General features: G+C 41.2%; 1 protein-coding gene across 1 annotated transcript in view; it reads left to right on the top strand.

Annotated features, from left to right (window-relative positions):
* The window catches only part of ntsr1 (neurotensin receptor 1 (high affinity)), an 81,571-nt gene that overhangs the window by 43,632 nt on the left and 14,924 nt on the right, over positions 1 to 23,015 (top strand). Inside the window, exon 3 of the mRNA XM_085259734.1 lies at positions 10,950 to 11,034. Within this exon, the coding sequence (XP_085115860.1) occupies positions 10,950 to 11,034 (85 nt within the window). The remainder of the gene's footprint in view (positions 1 to 10,949; positions 11,035 to 23,015) is intronic.

Here is a 23,015-nt window from a genome sequence, read left to right as displayed (position 1 = left end):
CTGTAAAAAACTGTAATACCTGGCTCGTATGACACTGGCAAAAAACCCTGGAATATATATTTCCATTTATTTGAGAGTCATTGAAAATATCTTTCGTCCCCTGTTTGATGAAACGACACATGATACCTGATCTCTGGCATTTCATGAAAAATTCACTGTGTAATAAAACATATAATGTCTTTCTATAATAATTCAATTTTCATTCTTCGGACCCATTTGTCAAATCACAGAATGACTTTCAAACTTAACTGGATCAAGGGGGAACGTTGTATTCAAATGGGTTCCATTTTTTCTAATATTCCCAATTATAGCAGTAGTTGCTGTGATCTGTCCTGCTGTACTCAAAGTAATGTCGCACTTTAGTGACAATCCAATTAGCTGGATAATGTCAGGCAAATTAAATACAGAAAAAATACATTTTGTAATGATTTCTCGTACTGTTCTGACTTAGAGTGCTATCATTATCATACAGAGACAGGCAAATCTTAGTTGTAATATGTCTCACATATAATGTGGTCTTGGGTTATGAGAACAGACCAGTCCCTCCCTTCCTTTTACTCCCACTCCATGTCCTTTACTTAATTAGAATTATTCTTCATATGTGTGTGCGATAATTACAGTTGAATAGGTCCAAATTCTGAACCCAGTCAAAACATAACCTGTCTTTGTTTCATCATTGACAATTCAAAAAAAGCTTTTACTACAAAAAACACAAATCTAGTAAAGATTCATGAAATCTGCCCCCAGGGTTTTGTCACTGATGTTTCTGCCTTTATCACCCATCACCCAGAAGATTTCAGTTGCCTTCCCAGCATTGCCAGTACATTATCTGTGCTTGCTTTTGGTAGAACTTTGAATTGGGTCATTATTAATATTGGTGGTCAGAGACTTGTTCAGTACTTGAATTTCAATTTTTGATCTTATTTTTCTTCAAATAAATTTGGTTTGTTTGGTTTAGCTGTAATTGGCTTTTTTAATGCTCACATTTATGTATTTAACATCTAACAACCTACAATTTACAATGCTTTTTGAAATATATACATATATATAGCTTTACATTTTGAAGCTTTTAGAATTGTAGGGGTCTTGCAAGTGTTGTTCTAATTTTAATGCAGGATAAACAGCCATACAGAGCAAATACTCCCCCAACTCATTCTATTTCAGTATAGAGTGACACTCTACTGCAATTTTCAGTTCTTTATGGTCATACTGCCTTCTCTCATATGTTAATCAGATATCACTCTACGCCTGTGTGTGTGTGTGTGTGTGTGTGTGTGTGTGTGTGTGTGTGTGTGTGTACTTAGCACAGTAGCAGAACAAAACATGGCTCACTCAAGTTAATAACAATTCACCAGCCTGCAATCGAGGTTTTCCAGAAATTGATCATTTGTCGGAAAACAAGAACCAAATCTAAACATCTGCAAATCTAATGGGCTCGGCCAGAGCACTATGAGGAAGGCTGTAGCTCTCACTTCATTTTAAAGGCATAGATGGAATAAAATAAAGAGACCTATTCACATAAACAAAGAATAAAATGTAAAAAAAATAATAATAAAATAAAATAAAACTCAGACCATTCTCAATCCGACGCATAACATAGCAACGATTTGTCACATCCCGAGGCGTCCCATAGGAACGCGAAAGGTAACCTTCTGCTTCCCTATGATATGCGCTGGATTGTGGATAGAATCCAATAGAATGACGCTCCCGGCGGTAACATTTGTTCCAGCAGTGTATTCCAGCCCTAACCCTAATCTTAACCACAGACTTGATCATATTAGATAGTGTTTTCCAAAGTAATTAATGATGATAAAGTAAAACGAAATGTACATGTAGATTCATTCCAAATGGTTCTCATGTTTCCTGACGTTTCCAAACATGTAACATAGAGACGTGTTGGGTGGCCAAAAACGTAACATACCGACGATTTCTCACATGGCATAATATGTTACGCTTTGGGATGAGAACGTGTTGGGAAAATACCAAGGGGACAGGAAGGATGTACCTATCACTGACCGGAACAAGCTCTAACGGTCATATTCTTTGACTTTACAGGTTGATCAGCTCAAGCTTACAAGTACATAAACATAGTGAGGAAGTATTCATGAATACTTATAAGTTTCATAAGTTAACTTTCACGGCTGGGGCAGCAGTCTTGTGGTGATGAGAAGGAGGATCCAAGTAGCAGACAGCGGCAATGATGTGAGTGAGTTTATTTACAGTGCATAATACATAACAAAAGCGAGGGCTGAACCAAACGTAAACCTAAACTGGGAAAAACTAATAAACAAACCTAAGGACACGGGATGATACGGAGAAAGCAGGGCAGAGAGACGCGGAGAAACACTGATTAACACAGAATAACACAGACGAACCCACGAGGAGCACAGGCAGACACACACACTATAAATACACACAAGGAAATGAGGGAATGACACACCAGAGGGGAACACAGCTGAACCTAATTAGACACGACGAGACACAAACCTTCAAAGTAAAACGGGAAACTCACAGACTGTTTTACAACACAAACGAACAGAGCACAAGGGGAAGACACAGGTAAATGGTAAATGGCCTGCATTTGTATAGCGCTTTTCTAGTCCATAGGACCCCATTCACACACACATTCACACACTGGCGATAGCAAGCTACATTGTAGCCACAGCTGCCCTGGGGCGCACTGACAGAGGCGAGGCTGCCGGACACAGGCGCCACCGGGCCCTCTGACCACCACCAGTAGGCAAACACGGGGTTAGTATCTTGCCCAAGGATATTTGGCATGCAGCCAGGATGCAGCCTGGGATTGAACCACCGACCTTCTGCTCTGCCACCTGAGCTACAGCCAGGTAGGGATAATAAAACACTGAACACCAGAACCAAACCCTAAGAACTAATATAAAAGCAGAAGAAACTAGAAAATAATAACAAACTCAAAATGCTGGGTCACCGACCCAGGACCATGACATTAACCTTATATAATTATAAAAACAACATAACTTTTTATTTATAAGGGAAACATGCTTTCAAGTGAAGTCCAAAAAGGTAGGGATAAGATGAGAAAGACTTTTACACACACCAGAACTGTTTCACAGGTTATGGGTTTTTTATATATATATAAAATCATAAATGTATTTTATGTTTACCAACATGCCTACCTCTATTTATAATGTACAATAAATTATTCACAAATGCCCCTCCAGATAATTTAGTGGGTACTAAATTTTATCGACACTCAGATAAATCTGTCCAAAAGAGTGAGTACACTTTTCTTTTGTTTGTGTATTTGTACAGTGGTAGTTAGGAATTTACACATTGGGCCCCAGGGATTGGTGAGCCAGAGTTGGGGGTGGGGGTGGAAGGTTGCAGACGACCTTATTAGACAAGTACGGCTCCAAATATTTGAGCTTACTCTTCACCATAGTGCTATGGTTAAGTTCTACTTAGCAATATGAATAAAAAGGCCATGACCGAGGAAGGTACCATGATTTCAGAATTGCTGAACAGACGTATTGACAGTGACAAATAGTAATAAGCAGAATGCTGAGGACTACGTTGTCTTTGTGCTAGAGACTACAGAGAAAAAAGATCTGCCTCTGACTTATTGATTGACTATATGGGTGTAATGCAAACACGCATAAATAAACATGTTCATGTATGCATGATAGCAGGACGTTACATTAATTTAAATTCATTTTCTGGAGACTAATTTAGAACACAACCATAACTAATGTGGTAAGGTATTGTTCATGTTGTGGGGACAACAACTCATGCACACACAAATGCACACTGTTTTTACTTCTTCAGTTTGTTTATGTACTTAAGGTTATGGAAAGACAGGAAATTGCCCTGTTGAGGCTTGTCTCAACAAACAGCGGATGTTATTACACCCACTGAGGAATCAACAACAAAAATATCAATGTTAAGTGTTGCCAACTTTGTGGGATATTGTGAGACAAGTATTTCTTAACAGGGCACAAAAGGATGGAAAACAAAGGACTATCAATCACCTGCTGTAGACAGAATCTCATACCCAGAGATATAAAAGAGTAAATGTATGTTTGACCCAGTAATAATCTCTACTCACAGACATAAAAATCAGCACTTGAATATCTTTGGGGTCTATGTTCTGCTGCCTGCCTATCATGCAGTGATAGGAAATAACAGAGAACAATGTTTAGAGAGGTTTCTTTAACTACATGCGTTATGTTGCATTCTGGATATGACAGCGGGGATCTTTAAGAAGCTGCTAGGAAACCAGCAGACATAAATGACAACAGTAGGCATTATCAGCAGCAACTGCCACCAATTATTCAGCCACACTGGGATTTTGAGGTAATAGATAATTAACCTAGGGAGATCACAAACTTTGCTCTATCACTAACTATTCATTCTTACAGGTTACTCCAAAACAATGAAATCTGAATAAAAATGTTTTGTGGTGAAATCAATGAGTTCAGCCTGATGTCAAGTCTGTGTCACACAAGTAAATGGACTGGTTCTTATAAAGCACTTCAGTCTACTTGAGCACTCAAAGTGCTTTATTCACACAAGCACTTTTTCTATACGTTAGTGCCTTCCTTCTAACAGTCACACTCTGATGAATGTATCAGAAAGTAACTTGGGGTTCAGTGTCTTGCATGCTTGGCATGCGGACTGGAGGAGCCAGGAATTGAACCACCAATCTTTAAAATACCAAGTTATAACTATCAGGTCTTTAAGTCTGACGACATTAGCTGTGTCTGGGCCCAAACTCTGCTGCAGGTCCCTAAGTAAAACAATCACTGCAGCATCACTGAGAGTTGAAAAACTGTCTAAATTCTTTCAACTGTAATAAAATGATCAGTGTGGCTGCTCTACCGGGTGTAATAATTAAGTTTAACATCCAGGCATCCATGAAAACAGATTTTATTCAATTTAATGGAATTGGAAGTTAGCAGGGAGTTAGCTTGCTAGTTTCCATCTAAATATAATATACCATGTTCAGACTGAGGGATTTCTGAAACATTTAAAACTTACAGCTCTGCTATCACTTCCGACATAAATGAAAACAGAACTAAACAGCAGTGGCATTCATAGGGTTACTGAAGTTTGGCTAGCTGGTATATAACAATGTGCTACGTGATCACTAGCGACATAGCTATGTTAGCATAATATAAACAGTGAAGCTGGAGGATGAACGCTAACTTTTTTCCACTCGATAAAAGTTAATGTTAACGGTTCCCGATGGTCAGGGACAAATGCAATCTAAACTAAACTTTAAAATGATTAGTGGTAATAAAAACTGAGAGGCCATCGGTGATCACAGACTGTTTAAGGGGCTTGTTGAGATTAAATAGAACAAGATACAAAGCATTAAAACATTTTAAAAATATAAAAGCCTTATAAGAAGCAGCAGCAATGAGATGATTCAGGAGGCCGATCACATGGGAAGCGGCGGCAACTCCAGGGCAGGTCTGGGGTTTGTCCTTGATGGTGAGGCTCCTTAGCCCACAGATCTGGAGGACGATGGCGGCGCCAAATAAAACTTCAGGTGGCCTGGAAGGTGGCCTGTGATGGTGTGGTTGGTTGATGGCCGAGGAGGAGAAGGAGTACGTGCAGGCTGTGGCTGAGCAGGATGTGGACATGCATTCTGCGCAGGATGTGATCTGGCAGGTGTGCAGACCAGACAGCGCAACGACCTCTGGTGGAAACATGGCTGGACCAGACTGCACAGAAACCTCTAGTGGAACAGGATGAGAACCAGACGGTGCGGAGAGCTCTGTTGGAGCAGAACCAGATGGTGATGTGGAGATGTGGAGATCATATCTGGCTGGATAAGCTTGCCTGAGTTCCCAGCAGATGACGCAGGCGGCTGGGTCGGCTCGCTCAAGCTCTCAGCAGAGACAGAACAATGAGACTGCTCAGCTGAGCTCCCAGCTGAGACAGGTGGAGGCGGAGTTGGCTAAAGTTGTGCAGATCACACCCCCTGCACACAACTCCACAGCTAAGGCTACTGTGAAGTGCTGGCCATTTTCCTCATGGGAATGGATACAGTGCTGGTGCTTGCCGAACACCAGCCACCCCCTCCCAGTGGGTGCAATGACAGGCTGAGTGTCAGCTGTCCCCACCCTAGGAACAGGGACAGGCGCAGGAACAGGCCAGATACCAGTTGCCTCCACTCAAGGAACAGATTCCGTTGCAGAGGAGGACTTGGCCATGGCTGCCCTCACCTGTGGAGTAGGTGACTGTGGAATAGCTGTTCAGCTGTGCTTCCCAGGTGTTTTCACTTTGCCCATTTCCTGAGTCCTGCACAATGGGTCCAAAACCTGTTGACAGCTTACCATAACACAACGCTAACAAGCTCTACAACTTCAAAATGGCCTGACCCGAAGACCAAAATAACAATCTTCACACATTTAATGTTACATTAATGTTTCATCACTAAGTACACACATGTCTATACTTTTCAAGAAACTTACACTTTCACTGATCTTTACAGTAAAAGTAAAAACAATCATTCATTCCTGGACTGCGCTGTGCACATTGAAGAGAACGGCAAACTCAACATCGAAGTTTACCAGAAGCCCACACACACGGACCAGTACCTCCTCTTTGACTCCCATCACCCTTTGGAACACAAACTTGGAGTAATTAGGACCCTACACCACCGGGCAGAACATGTTCCCTCTAAGCCTGAAGGGAAAAAGAAGGAACACACACATGTAAAGGAAGCACTCAAAACGTGCGGCTATCCTAAATGGGCATTCTTAAAGTCAGCAAAGAGGCACAGAAAAGAAGATCAGACACCAGCGAGGGAGGACAGACGCAACAACATTGTCATCCCCTATGTAGCCGGCGTATCGGAGAAACTCAGGAGAGTTTTCTCCAAGCATGACATCCCAGTGTATTTCAGACCCAGCAACACGCTCAGACAGAAACTGGTTCACCCGAAAGACAAAACGCCAAAACACAAACTTAACAATGTGGTGTATGCTGTACAGTGCAGCGAGGAATGCTCAGACCTCTACATTGGAGAGACCAAACAGCCACTTCACAAGCGCATGGCACAACACAGAAGAGCCACCTCCACAGGACAAGACTCAGCAGTCCATCTGCATCTTAAGGATAAAGGACACTCTTTCGAGGATGCCAATGTTCACATTTTGGACAGAGAGGACAGATGGTTTGAAAGAGGAGTGAAAGAAGCCATCTATGTCCACTGTGAGCGACCATCTTTGAACAGAGGCGGGGGTTTACGACACCAACTCTCTGCCATCTATAATTCAGTTTTGAGATCCCTTCCCAGACGCCTTAACGCCCACTCACATCCTGGGCCATCTGACCTCAGGAATTCGCATGATAAGGTGGGGCCAGGTTTCACAATGAACACACCCGAAACTCTGGCTGATTGGGACCCACGCCCAGTTTCCCACCTTGGCTCAGGCGATTAGAGGATCATCAGGGGGTCCTTTTGTCCCTCTGTGGGGGGTCACTCCCACTAGGTTTATATCTGGGACTCTCCACCATTTGACCTTAGAACTGAAGAAGCTTCTCGGATGAGAGGTGAAACGTCTTCAAGCAACTTAAAGAAGTCCAGACGCTTTTCTTTGCAAGCTCCTTTGACTACGATGACCTGGATGACTGAGAACCTTCACAGACAATCATTCATTCATTCATTCATTAAGTTAAAGTAAACTTTATTGTCATCTCTGCTATATCCAGTCCAGCATACAGAGAGATGAGATGATGAGGCTCTGGTTTCATCAGTGCAAAGCAAGCTAATAAATAGATATAAAAATGAGAAGAAAATAAATAAATATCCGCTTGAGAGTTACAATTAGAATTTACAGTTGGTGTGGTTTAAAGTGACCAGTGTAGCAGCTTGTAAACCCAGTTCAACCCAGAGTGAATAAGATTGTTCATAGGGCAGCATAAATTGCCCATAGTGTAAATGACCTTTAAATTTGGTAAATATTTTTTACATTTGTTTGAAAGGCACTTTGGTTTTATTTTTGAAATCCGTGCTTTTATTTTGAAACAGGAAACTGGCACAAAACCGCTAAAGGGCTGTTAGTAACGTTTCTTTTAGGATATGGTAAATAGTGTGCCTTAAAGTGAAAAATATGTACGTTTACTTTGCCAATTAGTACCTGGCTGACAGTGGCACAAGGTTTGTTAATGTTTCCTTTAACGGAATAAGTTACATGCAATCAAAATGTCGTTTAATAGAGTTTATGTTGTTAACCTTGACCTTGACCTTTATGTGTAGTTGTAAGTTAGTGAGGTGATATAATGAATTGAGTGATGTAAATTTGATGTAAATGCTATATGTGAGCAGGAGAAATTTGTTTCCTTTGATGTTATGGTATTAATATTGCTGGTTTTGTTTTGCTCCTAGCTCTTACGGTGTCTTCACTGAATGTTTCAATAAAAACTTTTCCAATAAAACCTCTGTGAATCATCAGTATAAGAGACCATCATTCAGCCAGGGATGCTACACATAGAGTAGCGTGTCTTACAGAGGTAGTGGTGTGCAAAGTGCAAAAAAAGTCAGTTAACAGATTGTGTGGGTGTGTGTGGTGGGGGGGGGGAAGGGAGGGCTGGTAGTGAGTTCAGGAGTCTGATGGATCTGGCCCCGATGCTGCGGTAGCGTCTGCCTGATGAGAGGAGAGAAAAGAGTCCATGTGAGGGGTGTGACGGGTCGAGCACGATACCTGAGGCCTTACTGATGCAGCGATTTGAAAGATGACTGTAGCAGAGGGAGAGATGTTCCAATGATCTTGGTAGCTGCTTTAACAATCCGTTGTAGTTTGCTGAGATCATCAACATTGCAGTTTCCAAACCACACGGAGATGCAGCTGGTCAGAACACTCTCTATTGTCGCTCTGTAGAACATAGTGATGTTGGGAGGAGAGAGGTTGGCCCGCTTCAGACATCTCAGGAAGTGGAGGCGCTGCTGGGCCTTTTTGGTGATGGAGGTGGTGTTGGTGGTCCAGGTGAGGTTGTCTGAGATGTGAACTTACATGTTAGGTATACAGTAATCTGCTATTTGGGGATAATGCCTAGCTATAGCTGAGATCCAATGCGAGTTTCACATTTATGCTTTCAACTTTAATCGTCAGCCATATCTAGGTAATAATGGATTGCATTTATAATAATAATAATGGATACTTTATTGATCCCCATGGGGAAATTACTTGTTTTTCTCTGCATTTGACCCATTCACTCAGTGAAGCAGTGGGCAGCCCACTAAGCAGGCGCCCGGGGAGCAGTGTGTAGGGACGGTACCTTGCTCAGGGGTACCTCAGGGTAGCCGTTAAGTGGATTCGAACCGCCGACCTTCCGATCATATATATAGCGCTTTTTGGGCCCTCAAAGCGCTGTACAGTTCCACTATTCGTTCACTCTCACATTCACACACTGGTGGAGGCAAGCTACAGCTGCTCTGGGGCAGACTGACAGAAGTGAGGCTGCCATATCGCACCATCGGCCCCTCTGGCCATCACCAGTAGGCGGTAGGTAAAGTGTCTTGCCCAAAGACACAACGACCGAGACTGTCCGAGCCGGGGCTCGAACCGGCAATCTTCCGGTTGCAAGACAAACTGTCAACTCTCTTTACTACTACTCTAGGTACTTTACTCTTTTGGAAAAAAGGAGTTTATGTGACACTGACACTGACAGCATTTTGCAAGATTTAAGAGGTCGTCAAAGCAGTTTTTCCATATGGTCAAATACAGTGGTCCCCAGTATGCTGTATCCAGTGACCAAAGAATACTGAACTAGGAGTCTTTCTTCCCTCCTGTGTTACTCCAAATCAAATACCCTTGTGTGGTGATGAGTTCTGAGGGTATTTATGTAATCTGTTGGATGGAATCCAGCAAAGTAGTAATCTTGGGGTTCATTGCACTTTTTTTCTATATGTAAATTCCCTTGCTCAACTTTTATCAATAAATGTTTGTATCATTCTCTCAGTCTCTGAAGGCTATTTATTGAGTTTATTTCATCAATTTTCTTACATGGATTTTAGTCATATATAATGCAACTGATGATGTACAACTAATTTAAATATACCTAATATTAATGGTTCTTTTGTTCTGTCTGACTTTTACATACATTTTTCAAGTATTGAATTATACAAACTTAACCACAAGGTCCACATAAGTTAAACATTTGCATGAGCTAAGGGCTACTCAAATACTATACTTCGGTAGTATAGTAATTACTATAGCAATTACGGAGGTTCCATAAAAACAGAAACAGACTGGTCGAGCTGCAAAGATCTGCAGGAAAAAGGGGTAAATTAATCAAATAAATTAAGCACATAGTGCTGATAATAGTGTTTATTGTCTCAGTCTCTCTGTGTTGGTTTGAGCAGAACATTTATGATCCTGTCCAGTTATTAAAAATGAATATTCTACCTGAATATTTTTGACAGTGTACGAGTCCCTTTTGGATCAGAAAGACTCCTACAGCATTATCTACTCTGAGTTTTAAGTGAAACTGAAATATTTGCCAGCTGGTTGACATAGTGCGTCATCATGAACATGATAAATAATCAGTACAGGGAATTTCCAATATCCATAAAAAAGGTCTCTCTTTTATTACAAAATAAATCATCTGGTTGTTAACAAATTATGACAGGAGATACTGGATTCAATCCATGTGGTTTTTGATTTCAAAAATTCAACTGAAAAATAATTTCAGTGATGTGTACAGGAAATTTATTGACACTGTCACAATACTGTTCTGTTGATCTTTTAAATCAAAAATTCACTGGTTTCTTTGTTCTGATGTCCTTGGTATAAATCAACAATCAAAGCATTTGTTTAAGCCTGATTCCTAATTACTTGTGTCAACATCCTGCACAGTGTGCAAATGAGTATTTTCCATTAACAAATCAATTTTCTGTTTTTCTGTGTCTGTTTGCCTAGTTACTGGTGTCTAACACTTCCCCTCTTCCTTGTGTTCAGGAGCTGTGGTAATAGCCTTTGTGGTCTGCTGGCTGCCCTATCACGCTCGCCGTCTCATGTTTTGCTACGTGACTGAGTGGTCAGAGTGAGTAACGATTCCTCTCAGTCTTTCATGCAAGGGAACATTCACTACTTGGTTTAGTCCACGGGTCAGCAACCTTTAACACCCAAAGAGCCACTTGGACTCGGTTTCCACGCAAAAGAAAACACTGGGAGCCGAAAATACTTTTTGAAATCTAAAATGAAGATAACACTGTATACATTGTTTTTTTTTTTACCTTTATGCTTTGTGTGAATAAGTAAAGTTTATTTATTAAGTGCTTTTCACAGACAGACAGTCACAAAGCGCTGTACACAAATATTAAAATAAACAATATAATCAATAGGAATTATACACAATTTAAAAGATCAAATGTAAATAATGTAAAGAATATAAAATATGTAGATCAACAAAAGGCTTGTTTGAACAGAAAAGTTTTTAACTGCTTTTAAAAAAATCCACAGAGCAACTAAGGTTTGTTGCTTATAAAATCCATGAAGTGCTACAGAGAAAATTACATTTAATTTATGTAATTAACACATAAATTTGAACTCTTAAAGAAATATAACAAAAGGAAAGACACCCAGCCGAACTAAAATGACCCGGCAAACATAAACTGTTGTGAGCCGCCAACCTTATATCGCCTTTGGGCTTTTGGAGCCTTGACCTGACTTTCAAAAAGTAATTGGAAAAAAAGCACTATGCTGCTAGAAAGTGAAAAATATATATTTGCAAAATTCTGCCTAAATATGTATTTTACCTTTTTAATGTGTGTGGCGGGGTGTGGCCTGCTGCGCCACTGCAGGGGAGGCGGACGCACCTGAGCAGCACCCGCAATCACGCCTCGCTGCCTTAACGTCTGTGCCATCTATGCTGTTGTGTTGGTATGTGTCGGGCTGTGAGCTGAAAAGCTACAGCCAGCTGTATGCGTACAGCAACCGTGTGTGAAAAGTGGTCAATAAAGAGATGCTGAAAAGCAGCGGGTCTGCCGTGGTACGAAGTCACTTTCATCTTTACGCAGGACTGTAAGCTGTCATCTGTGAGGTGTGAGCGATGTTTGTTTTTAAACATAGTTCACGGTGGAGAACAGCTGCTGACATAATGTTGACCCGAAGATCCATAATTGGCCTACATGGGGTCATTATAGGACCAGATGTTAGCAATGCCTGACAAGACGGAGCTATCTATCTATCTATCTATCTATCTATCTATCTATCTATCTATCTATCTATCCAGTGTCTATATATATCTCATCCTAATTGGACTGACTTCATTTAAAAATCTCAACCTCTCGTTCTTGCCCCCCCCCACAATTAACCTTTGCATTGTTTCATTAATCAAATCAAACAAACAACATCTCAGCAGCTGAATGGTCCTACTCAAAAAGTCTCTTTCTTCTGTTCCATATGAATAATGGATAACCAGCTGGTAAATGTGGCAGCTGAAAAATCATACATCCAGAGTAATTAAATGCACTTCCTATTCAATGAAACACAGTAACCACACGGCTTCTGTGGCTGGCGCCCCATTAGAGCAACACAAGTTGCAGAGCATGTTTGCTTGTTGCAAAAAAACAAAACAAAAAACAAAACACTTTAGATGATGTGCATAATAATTATGAATAATGAATAATTATCAAAATAGTTTATAATATATGTTTGGTGAATTAACCACGGTCTTCTGTTCTGCTTCTGTATAATCTACAATTTATATTATTGACATAAAAGTAACTAATGTTCTCAGATAAATAATGAATTTAAAAAGTACTGCCCCATAAGTTTTAAATTTTTAATACAATTACAACTACTCCATTTTTGTATTTTAGTATAGAACTTTATAGTTGTATGCACAGTCCCCTCACAGCAAGAAAGACAAACTCTCAGATTTAAATCTCCTGAGCCTTTCTATTCTGGATTCCTCCCAAAAAGCACATGAATGTTATTTTAAATGGTTAAGAAAATGGGTAGATGATACCGTACATTCCATCTCTCACAATACCAACATGTACCAACATTGCTCTAGTTGCCTAGGTTATCCAGATATGTGTCATTCAAAAGAATCCTTTTCTCCCATCTAGTGGAGTTCCCCCACTTTTCCAGCTGAGGATCATGGCCTCAGATTTGCAGGTGCTGACACTGGATCAGACTTTTACTTTAAAGAAGTAAAGCTGTGTTAACCATCCTAAATAAGAGAGTTTCTGTGTTAACCTTTCATTGGTTTTCTGAATTGTGATGGTTGGGCCCTTTTTCGGTAGGGGGGTGAGAACTCACCACTTTGGGGAATAACGGCCTGTTTTATTTGTTTTATTGGATTTCTTTATTTTTTTGAGTGTTTTGGGGTTTTTCTTTCTGTTACTTGTGTTCTTCAGGGCCCCGTTAACATTGGTGTACGGTGTAGGTTCATGAGGGCCAGTTGAACAAATAAAAGGGTTACACGTGATTTAAAAGTGACTGTAGTATGTTTCTGTCAAACCAGGTTGTCTTGGAATAGGGGCACCTGGGTTATCTGGTTGGGTACAGGTATGTGGGGCTAGGCTGAGTTAATGCTCAACAGCGTAGTGCACTCCGGGCAGCTGTTGTTCGCAGGTTTGAGCCCTGGAGCCCCCCCCCCCTTCTGCGCTAGCAACAGCTAAAACCATTCTTACAGTAGTAAGTATCCAGGTCAACTGTACTAGGGGAGGTCACGGACCCAGATCCCACTACCCCCTAGTCGTTCAAGGCAGCTTGTGCACTTCTATACCCTTACATAACGGGGCTAGCAGCCCCTTACACAGGGACAGGACCAGACGGTGTGGAAACCTCTAGCAGATCAGAAACAGGACCTGAATCAGACAGTGTAGAAACCTCTGGCAGAGACAGAGTGAGGTGGAGCTGTGCAGGACACACAGCCAGCCCAGGATGCTATGGCTGGGGCTGTGCAGTGTACGCAGTCTGTTCAAATGGCTCCACTGGCATCAACAGCAATGTGGAGTATCTAGTTGGCTGGATAAGCTTACCTGAGCTCCCAGCTGAAACAGGTGAAGGCTGGGTCGACTCATCTGAGCTCCCAGTTGGTGATACAGAAAACTGAGACAGCTCACCTGAGCCACCAGCTGACTGCAAAGGAAGCTGGGTTGGAGCAAATTACAAAGCCTGATCAGGATGCTCTAACGGCAGCAGCTGAAGTTATTGTGAGGGGCTGGCCTCACAACAGCCAGAACCTGTTTCCTTCCTTCCAATTACCAGCCCTCCCCACCCAAGGAGCATGGACGGGTGCAAGGACAGGCAGGGTCCCAGCTGCCCTTACCCTAGGAACGAGTACAGACTCATGAACAGGCCAAGTTGCCTCTACCCGAGGGACATATACAGGTGCAGAGGAAGACTGAGTCACGGCTGCCTTCACCTGGGGAACAGGTAACGGTTGGACACCAGCTGTTCCCACCCAAGGAACAGTTGGGGACAGCTAAGAGTGGAGACAGTCTCAGAGTACCGACCGAGTGGCACAAAACACTATACACAGTTTTTGAATGGGTGACCCTAGGAAAAGAAAACACAGCTTCTGAGAGCTGGGAAACACACAGTCCAGTTTATTTGGGGCCCAGTTTGGGTTCAACACAAACAGAAACAGAAACTTCTGCTTCTTCAGATTTAGAAACAAAATCAAAGTTTTCGAGTTTCAAAGAAAAACAGTCTGTATGAACTGATGAGATTGGCCAGCTCCTGGGCTCACAGCGAGTGAGATCCCTTTCCCTCTCGAGGTGAGCAGAATCTGCTGGGTCTATGGTGTGGTCGCATTGTTCTGTGAAGATTGCATTGTGTGGCTGGCAGGATTGGACATGGATGTGAACATCTGAGCATAGCAAACATAAAACGTAAACTAAACAAGAAACTAAACTAGGGAGCTAGGAAAACAATAAACAGAAAAACTAGGAGCCAGGAGCTAACTAGTAACCACTCGGGGAAACAAGGAACATGGGAGAGACACACAGGAACATGAGGGACGACGTGACAACAGGCAGAGGGAAACACAGGGCTTAAATACACAGAGAGATAACGGGGGAATGAGACACAGGACGATAGCACAGCTGGGAGTAATCACACACAACGAGACTGGGGAGAAGCAAAACTGAACACGCTGCACACACCAGACAAGGAACTGTCAAAATAGAACAGGAAACATGAGACACAGAATGAGAACCGGGGAAGAACGGACATGAAAACTGAAGTTGACTAGACATGACACAAGGAACACAGGGGAGACACAGAGACGGAACCCAACAGACTAGAAACTATCCGGTTGTTCAGTCTGACGTCACTAGCCGTGTCTGGGTCTAAACTCCGCTGCAGGTCCATATATCAAACGATCACTATGGCATTACTGAGAGTTGAAAAACTGTCTAAAGTCTTTCATCTTTAATAAAATGATCAGCGTTCTGCTCTACCAGGTGTAACAATTGAGTTTGACGTCCAGGCATCCATGAAAACGGAATTTATGACATTTAACGGAGTTAGAAGTCAGGGAGTTAGCTCGCTAGCTTCTATCTAAATACAATATAACACGTCCTGACTGCGGCGGTTTGGAAACAAATTAAATCGTACAGCTCTACTATCACTTCCAGCATAAATGAAGACAGAAAACTAAACAGCAGTGACGTTTGTAGGGTTACTGAAGTTGGGCTAGCTGGTATATAATGATGTGCTACGTGACCGCTAGCGACACAGCTATGTTAGCATAATATAAACAAGCTAACTTTTTTTCCACTCGATAAAAGTTAACGTGAGTGTTCTCGGTGGTCAGGAACAAATGTAATCGCATGGCAGGATGCTGTAAAAGGACCAAACTTCAGCCAGGAGTACAACTGAGATAATCCATCCACAATACGAGGTTAGTCATTCATATACTGCTGCATGGGCTGGGCTGTAGTTACATCCTAAGGTTTTAAAAACTGAGCTTAAATAAATGATTAGCGGTAATAAAGGCCGAGGGAAGTCAACAGTGATCACTGACTGTTTTAGGAGCTTTTTGAGATCAAATAGAAGAAAATACAAAACATTAAACATGTTAACAACCCAAAAGCCATATTAAACGCAGACTACTTTAGGCCCGGAAGTAGGATTCGTCGCGTCATCACTGAACAACCGGATAAATAACTATAAATAATTCAAAAACACAAAACACTGGGTTATAGACCCAGGACCATGACAGAATGGCCCTTATACAACAGGGCCAAATATTAAGCTGTGAACCTGATTTGCTTGTAGCTGAAAGAAACTCTTAATTAATCTCTTTGGATACAGTAACACATATTTTATGATGATAAAAATATGAATGAAGTCTAAAAGAATGTATTGGCAGCTATCTTGATCATGTAGCATAACTGTCATTTTGTCAGGGAAACTGTGAGAAAGCTTTACTTTAACAAATAAGTTTGCAGTATTCAACCTCAGTAAAAACACCAGAAAATCACATACAGCTCAATTAGGACCTCTGAATTTAAATATGTTCAACTGTCAAACTGTATTCCACAAAAACATATTTGTCATAATAAACAACAACATGAATATGTAAATAAAGAATATAATGATGTGATCGAACTCTTTTTGACGCATTCATGCGGGGGTCAGTGTTACATTTATTCTGAAATGCAATTACTCATTATGAGTTAACATCAAGCAGATAGTTTAACATTTAGTTATTCATTAGAGATGCAAAACTGACTATGTTACAGGGTTCTTTAATATGACTTGAACTGTTCAGAAGACTTTCCAAATAAAATACATCATTCATGTATTTTTCTGAGTCGAGTCTGCCACTTCATGCCATAGCTGATTTCTGTCTCATTTGATGTCTGACATCTCATTTCCATGTAGACATTAGCTTCAATATCTGCATGCAAATGGGGAAAAAATCTTGAACATTGGCATGCAGTGAAGTTTCTACAGCAGAGGTCTTACCCTTCAGTTGAAACTAACAAAATATGCACAAAGTTCTCTGAAACAGGTGAGACCCGGGAGTCCATGAGTGACATCTCAAGCCTCACTTTTGCACATTTAAACTCCTCTACCAGGCTAGGGATAGGCAATGATAGTATCCCAACACTGCTGAGTCATTTGGGAAGTCCGAACCACTTCTTAACGTAGGAGCTCACTAGCCTCTCCAATTGATTGGCATGATTGAGTGAGACCTTTGTCAACGGCCACGGTAGTCTGGGTAACAACCCAAACTGGAAGCAACAGAGCTTCAGTTTCCCTGGGAGTGCAGTGTTGTTAATCCGCCTGAGGTCATTAGCCATATTCTGCTGTAGTTGTTCAAGTTGCCAGGTATCATTGAGATTGGCATTATACCACTGTCCCAGGCTCTTTATCATAATCATTAGTTATTAATAATAACTAATGATTAAATGCAAAATATCATATGAACACAGAGAGAGTGAAAAGAGGTGAGTGACGGAGTTCCATACATCATGGGAAGCACCCAGAAGGCTTGGCCTCTTACATGATAAGTAAGTTAAGGGTTCAGAGTCACTTGATCAAGCCCTTACTTTAAATTATCAAAAAGGAAAATTTTAAGACTAATATTTAAAGTCAAGATGCTGTTTGTTCCTGAATCCAGATTGGGAGCTGATTACATAGAAGAGGGGCTCTAGGAACCACAAGTAAGCCTGCTGTAAGAGAGAGAAGTACTCTATTCATGTGGTAATCTACTATGAACTCTTCAAGATGATGCCTAATTATTCAGGGACTTGTGTGTAATGAGAAGAATTTTAAATTATGGATTTAACAAGTAGCCAATGAAGAAAAGCTAACATCGGAGAAATATGCGCTCTCTCTAGTCCCTGTCAGTACTCTCGCTGCTGGATTTAGGATCAACTGAAGGCTTTTCAGGGATTTTTTAGAATGACCTGATATACACTGAACAAAAATATAAACGCAACACTTTTGTTTTTGCTCCCATTCCCCATGGGATGGACGTAGAGACCTAATATTCATTCCAGATACACAATATAACCATCCCTCCCAAACAGTGGTCACAAATCAGTCCAAATGTGTGGTAGTGGGCACATCTGCTATATTGAGATAATCCATCCCACCTCACAGGTGTGCCACATCAGGATGCTGATCTGACATCATGAGTAGTGCACAGGTGTACCTCAGACTGCCCACAACAAAAGGCCACCCTGGAATGTGCAGTTTTGTCTCACAGCAAAATGCCACAGATGCCACAAGCAATGAGGGAGCGTGCAATTGGCATGCTGACAGCAGGAATGTCAACCAGATCTGACGCCCGTGCATTGAATGTTCATTTCTCAACCATAAGCCGTCTCCACAGGCGTTTCAGAGAATATGGCAGCACATCCAACCGGCCTCACAACCGCAGACCTCGTGTAACCACACCAGCCCAGGACCTCCACATCCAGCAGGTTCACCTCCAAGATCGTCTGAGACCAGCCACCCAGACAGCTGCTGGAACAATTGGTTTGCACAACCAAACAATTTCTGCACAAACTGCCAGAAACCATCTCAGGGACGCTCAACTGCATGCCCGTCGTCCTCATCGGGGTCTTGACCTGACTCCAGCTCGTCGCCGTAACAGACTTGTGTGGGCAAATGCTCACATTCGATGGCGTCTGGCACGTTGGAGAGGTGTGCGCTTCACGGATGAATCATGGTTCACATTGTTCAGGGCAGATGGCAGCTGAGAATGTCCCAGTTCTTGCATGGCCAGCATACTCACCGGACATGTCACCCATTGAGCATGTTCGGGATGTGCTTGACCGGCGTATACGACAGCGTGTACCAGTTCCCACGAATATCCAACAACCTCGCACAGCCATTGAAGTGGAGTGGACCAACATTCCACAGGCCACAATTGACAATCTGATAGACTCCATGCGACGATGTGTTGCACTGCATGAGGCAAATGGTGGTCACACCAGATACTGACCGGTTCTGGGTCCCCAGACCCCCAATAGCGTAAAAAACTGCAAATTCCAGGGTTGCCTTTTGTTGTGGGCAGTCTGAGGTACACCTGTGCACTACTCATGATGTCAGATCAGTAACCTGATGTGGCACACCTGTGAGGTGGGATGGATTATCTCAATATAGCAGATGTGCCCACTACCACACATTTGGACTGATTTGTGACCACTGTTTGGGAGGGATGGTTATATTGTGTATCTGGAATGAATTTTAGGTCTCTACGTCCATCCCATGGGGAATGGGAGCAAAAACAAAAGTGTTGCGTTTATATTTTTTTTGAGTGTATAATGACATACAATAGTCAACCCCTTCACATTCAGAATACTTTATTAATCCAAGAGAAAAGGATGTGGTCACAGTGGCTCTAAGACAGTAAACATAGCAATTAACTAAACTAAATTAAAAAATACAATATATTACAAAGTCACAAAACTGTTCTAATAAGTACAAGTATCTCTAATTAAAAAGAATCTAGTAAACACAAAATTGAATGTATATATAATTGAAGTTGAGTTTCCCTTCTTACTGACTTTGTTACTAAAAGTAAAAAATGCTTGAATTGTTTTGTCAACATCACTCTGAGACCCAATCTGTCTGATTTTAGAGACATTGCACACATGCAAGAAAGCAGTACTATAAGTGTTGCCCTCTTAACGCCATCCAGAGTATCTGGTTCAACATTATGTTTGAATTATTGTAGGGTCTCTACCTTACAGTATAAAGCACCTTGAGGTGACTGCTGTTGTGATTTAGCACTATATAAATAAAACAGAATTGAATTGACAGTTTCTAAGATTTGTAAGGGCTGAGTACAACAACCTCAGTTTTATGTAAGTTTTATGCAGTACCTTTTTTATCAACAGCATGTTCTTATCTCTGTAATGGTGATAAGTATAACACTGTGTCAACAGTATCAAAAGCTGCACTGAGGTTTAGCAGGAGAAACATGAAGAAGAGTCCACTGTCAGAGAGAAGATCATTTGTAACTTTCACCAATGTTGTTTCTGTTCTGTGATGAATTTATGTAGGGCTTTTTTGTCTTTTTTTTTTTTTTTTTTTTTTTACAGAGTAACATCTTTTTGCCTTTTTCCAGGCAAAATGAAGATCCTCTAAATTAGTGAGACACCATTTCGTGTCCAGCTTACAGATTATCTGCTTTAGGGTGCATGTTTGTCAGTCATACCAGGGAGATAAGAACTTTGACTGATTTGGGTCTTCCTTTTGCAGAGGAGTCAGGGTCATAGGCAGTGAAGATTTGACACTAGGAATAAAGTTTAGGTAGTTGCTCTGCACTGTCATATCACGTGGCACTGAACATAACAGTAGAGGAATTATATGCTAAATAACAATTTATTTACATGAATTTGAATAACATTTCTCAGGCTGTGGCCACAGATTATTCCTCTTAACTGATTTTTTTCTCCATTTTTGGATTTTGCTAATGGCTTTGTCACTAGCATGTGATCTACAGACCTAGAGCACCTACAGCTTTTTCACATCCGGCACATCCATATGTGCAGTCGCAAACACGTTTGCAGTCTCCCCCAAGAAGAGTCTCAAGAATGCTGATGAGGTGCCACAAGAAAGGTCATTACATGAGAAGAGCTGGATCGGAAGGGCATTAACCCAGCAGCAGGGCTGATAGCTACAAGCCTATCTAGTCATGAAGGTCCTGAAATGCTGTTCCACATCCTTCCAGCCTACTTTATCCCCTAAATATAATAAAATCATAATCAGTTTAGTGACACCACAGTTATACTCATACTCATGACTCATATTGCAGTTTATAGAGGAAAGGAAGACTCTTGAAATTTCGATCACTTCACACACTTTTCGCATTAAACCTGTTAAGTAAGACTGAGTCACTTGCACAGTTAGCAGGTAAGCTGCTGTAACTTTGTTAGGTTGAGCTGAATAATGAGTAATTAATACCTAATTTAATTACTCTTTATTGTCTTTTTGTTGGTGTGACTGTTCTACTTCACCTAGCTCCTTTATTCACAAGTGTTACTGCATTGCAGTTTGGGGCCCTATTTCAGCTTAATTATATTTTAAATACAAATTGCACAGTGGTGAATAGTTTTGACCATAATTATATATAGATTACAGGTAAAGTAAAATTCTGATATTGTGACAGCACTAGTGCAGGGTAGGACCTCGGTTTCCTTTTATTAGTGTCTGAAATCGTACACAGCAAAATCTCCAGTGTTAAATTAACACTGGAGAGTGTCTATATGGGTCCACACCTCTGAGTGTTAAATACAACACTGTTGAGTGTTAAATTAACACTTTTGACAGTGTTATATGTTTAAAAGTAACCTAGTCAGTTTTGAAGATTAACAATGGCTAACACTGAGCAGTGCTGATTTTCTAACACTGGAAAATAACTCAAAATGTTAGAAATATTCCAGTGTTAGAAAATCAGCACTGCTCAGTGTTAGCCATTGTTAATCTTCAAAACTGACTAGGTTACTTTTAAACATATAACACTGTCAAAAGTGTTAATTTAACACTGGAGATTTTGCTGTGTACAGTATAAAAGCCACTGTTGATACCCAAGTGTTTTTGCTATCATCTTGGTATTTTAAAACTGGATATGACAAGTGAGGGATATTATCTTTCTTTCTGACACTCAAAAAAAACATTTACAAAATGGACTGAGAATTTATAAAAATGTTTTATTCAATATAACTCGAAATGAGTGATTGAGTCTCAGGAGAGTTTTTACAGAGGTCAGGGCAGAGGGTTGCCCCAGGCGACTGTTAAAAGATGCGGGTTTAAAGCACTACTATGTTGGCTTTATTTTCAGAACAACAAAATAGATTTTTCTTTTCTCCCGAGTATGTCTAAAATATTTAATTTTGCTGTGGTATGTTCAAGATTAATGATACGGATGACAAATGTCAGGACTGACATTTGTAATTGTCTTCCTTGCGGATGTGAATCCGGCGAACAATATTTTGCATTGTATTTTTTTTAGGAGATTTCAGAGGTATCATTATGGAGACAAAGACCAGGATCGGGGATATAAAAGACTTCCAGCACCTCGATAGCACAGAGTTTACCAAGACCCAAAAGTCGGATCTAACTGGACCGTCCCAAAAAATGTGTAAGAACGTGCCTGGTGACGAATCATTGCATATGTGACAGTGATATGTAGCCTGTAGTTTCATCTGGAATCTCTTAAGGGATGTAATACAGTGGGGCAAAAAAGTATTTAGTCAGCCACCGATTGTGCAAGTTCCCCCACTTAAAATGATGACAGAGGTCAGTAATTTGCACCAGAGGTACACTTCAACTGTGAGAGACAGAATGTGAAAAAAAAAAATCCATGAATCCACATGGTAGGATTTGTAAAGAATTTATTCGTAAATTAGGGTGGAAAATAAGTATTTGGTCACCTCAAACAAGGAAAATCTCTGGCTCTCACAGAGCTGTAACGTCTTCTGTAAGAAGCTTTTCTGTCCCCCACTCGTTACCTGTATGAATGGCACCTGTTTGAACTCATAATCTGTATAAAAGACACCTGTCCACAGCCTCAAACAGTCAGACTCCAAACTCCGCCATGGCCAAGACCAAAGAGCTTTCGAAGGACACCAGGAAAAGTATTGTAGACCTGCACCAGACTGGGAAGAGTGAATCTACAATAGGCAAGCAGCTTGGTGTGAAAAAATCAACTGTGGGAGCAATCATCAGAAAATGGAAGACATACAAGACCAATGATAATCTCCCTCGATCTGGGGCTCCACGCAAGATCTCATCCCGTGGGGTCAAAATGATCATGAGAACGGTGAGCAAAGATCCCAGAACCACACGGGGGGACCTGGTGAATGACCTGCAGAGAGCTGGGACCAAAGTAACAAAGGTCACCATCAGTAACACACTACAACGGCAGGGAATCAAATCCCGCAGTGCCAGACGTGTTCCGCTGCTGAAGCCAGTGCATGTCCAGGCCCGTCTGAAGTTTGCCAGAGAGCACATGGATGATACAGCAGAGGATTGGGAGAATGTCAGATGGTCAGATGAAACCAAAGTAGAACTTTTTGGTATAAACTCAACTCGTCGTGT

Source organism: Mchenga conophoros, linkage group LG20, assembly GCF_057382185.1.
Source record: "Mchenga conophoros isolate Kocher_MC1m ecotype Shallow Benthic linkage group LG20, M_conophoros_male_GT1.1, whole genome shotgun sequence".
Taxonomy (NCBI): Eukaryota; Metazoa; Chordata; class Actinopteri; order Cichliformes; family Cichlidae; genus Mchenga; species Mchenga conophoros.
The sequence above is the reverse complement of the archived record's forward strand: the minus strand, read 5'-3'. Positions and strand labels throughout refer to the sequence as shown.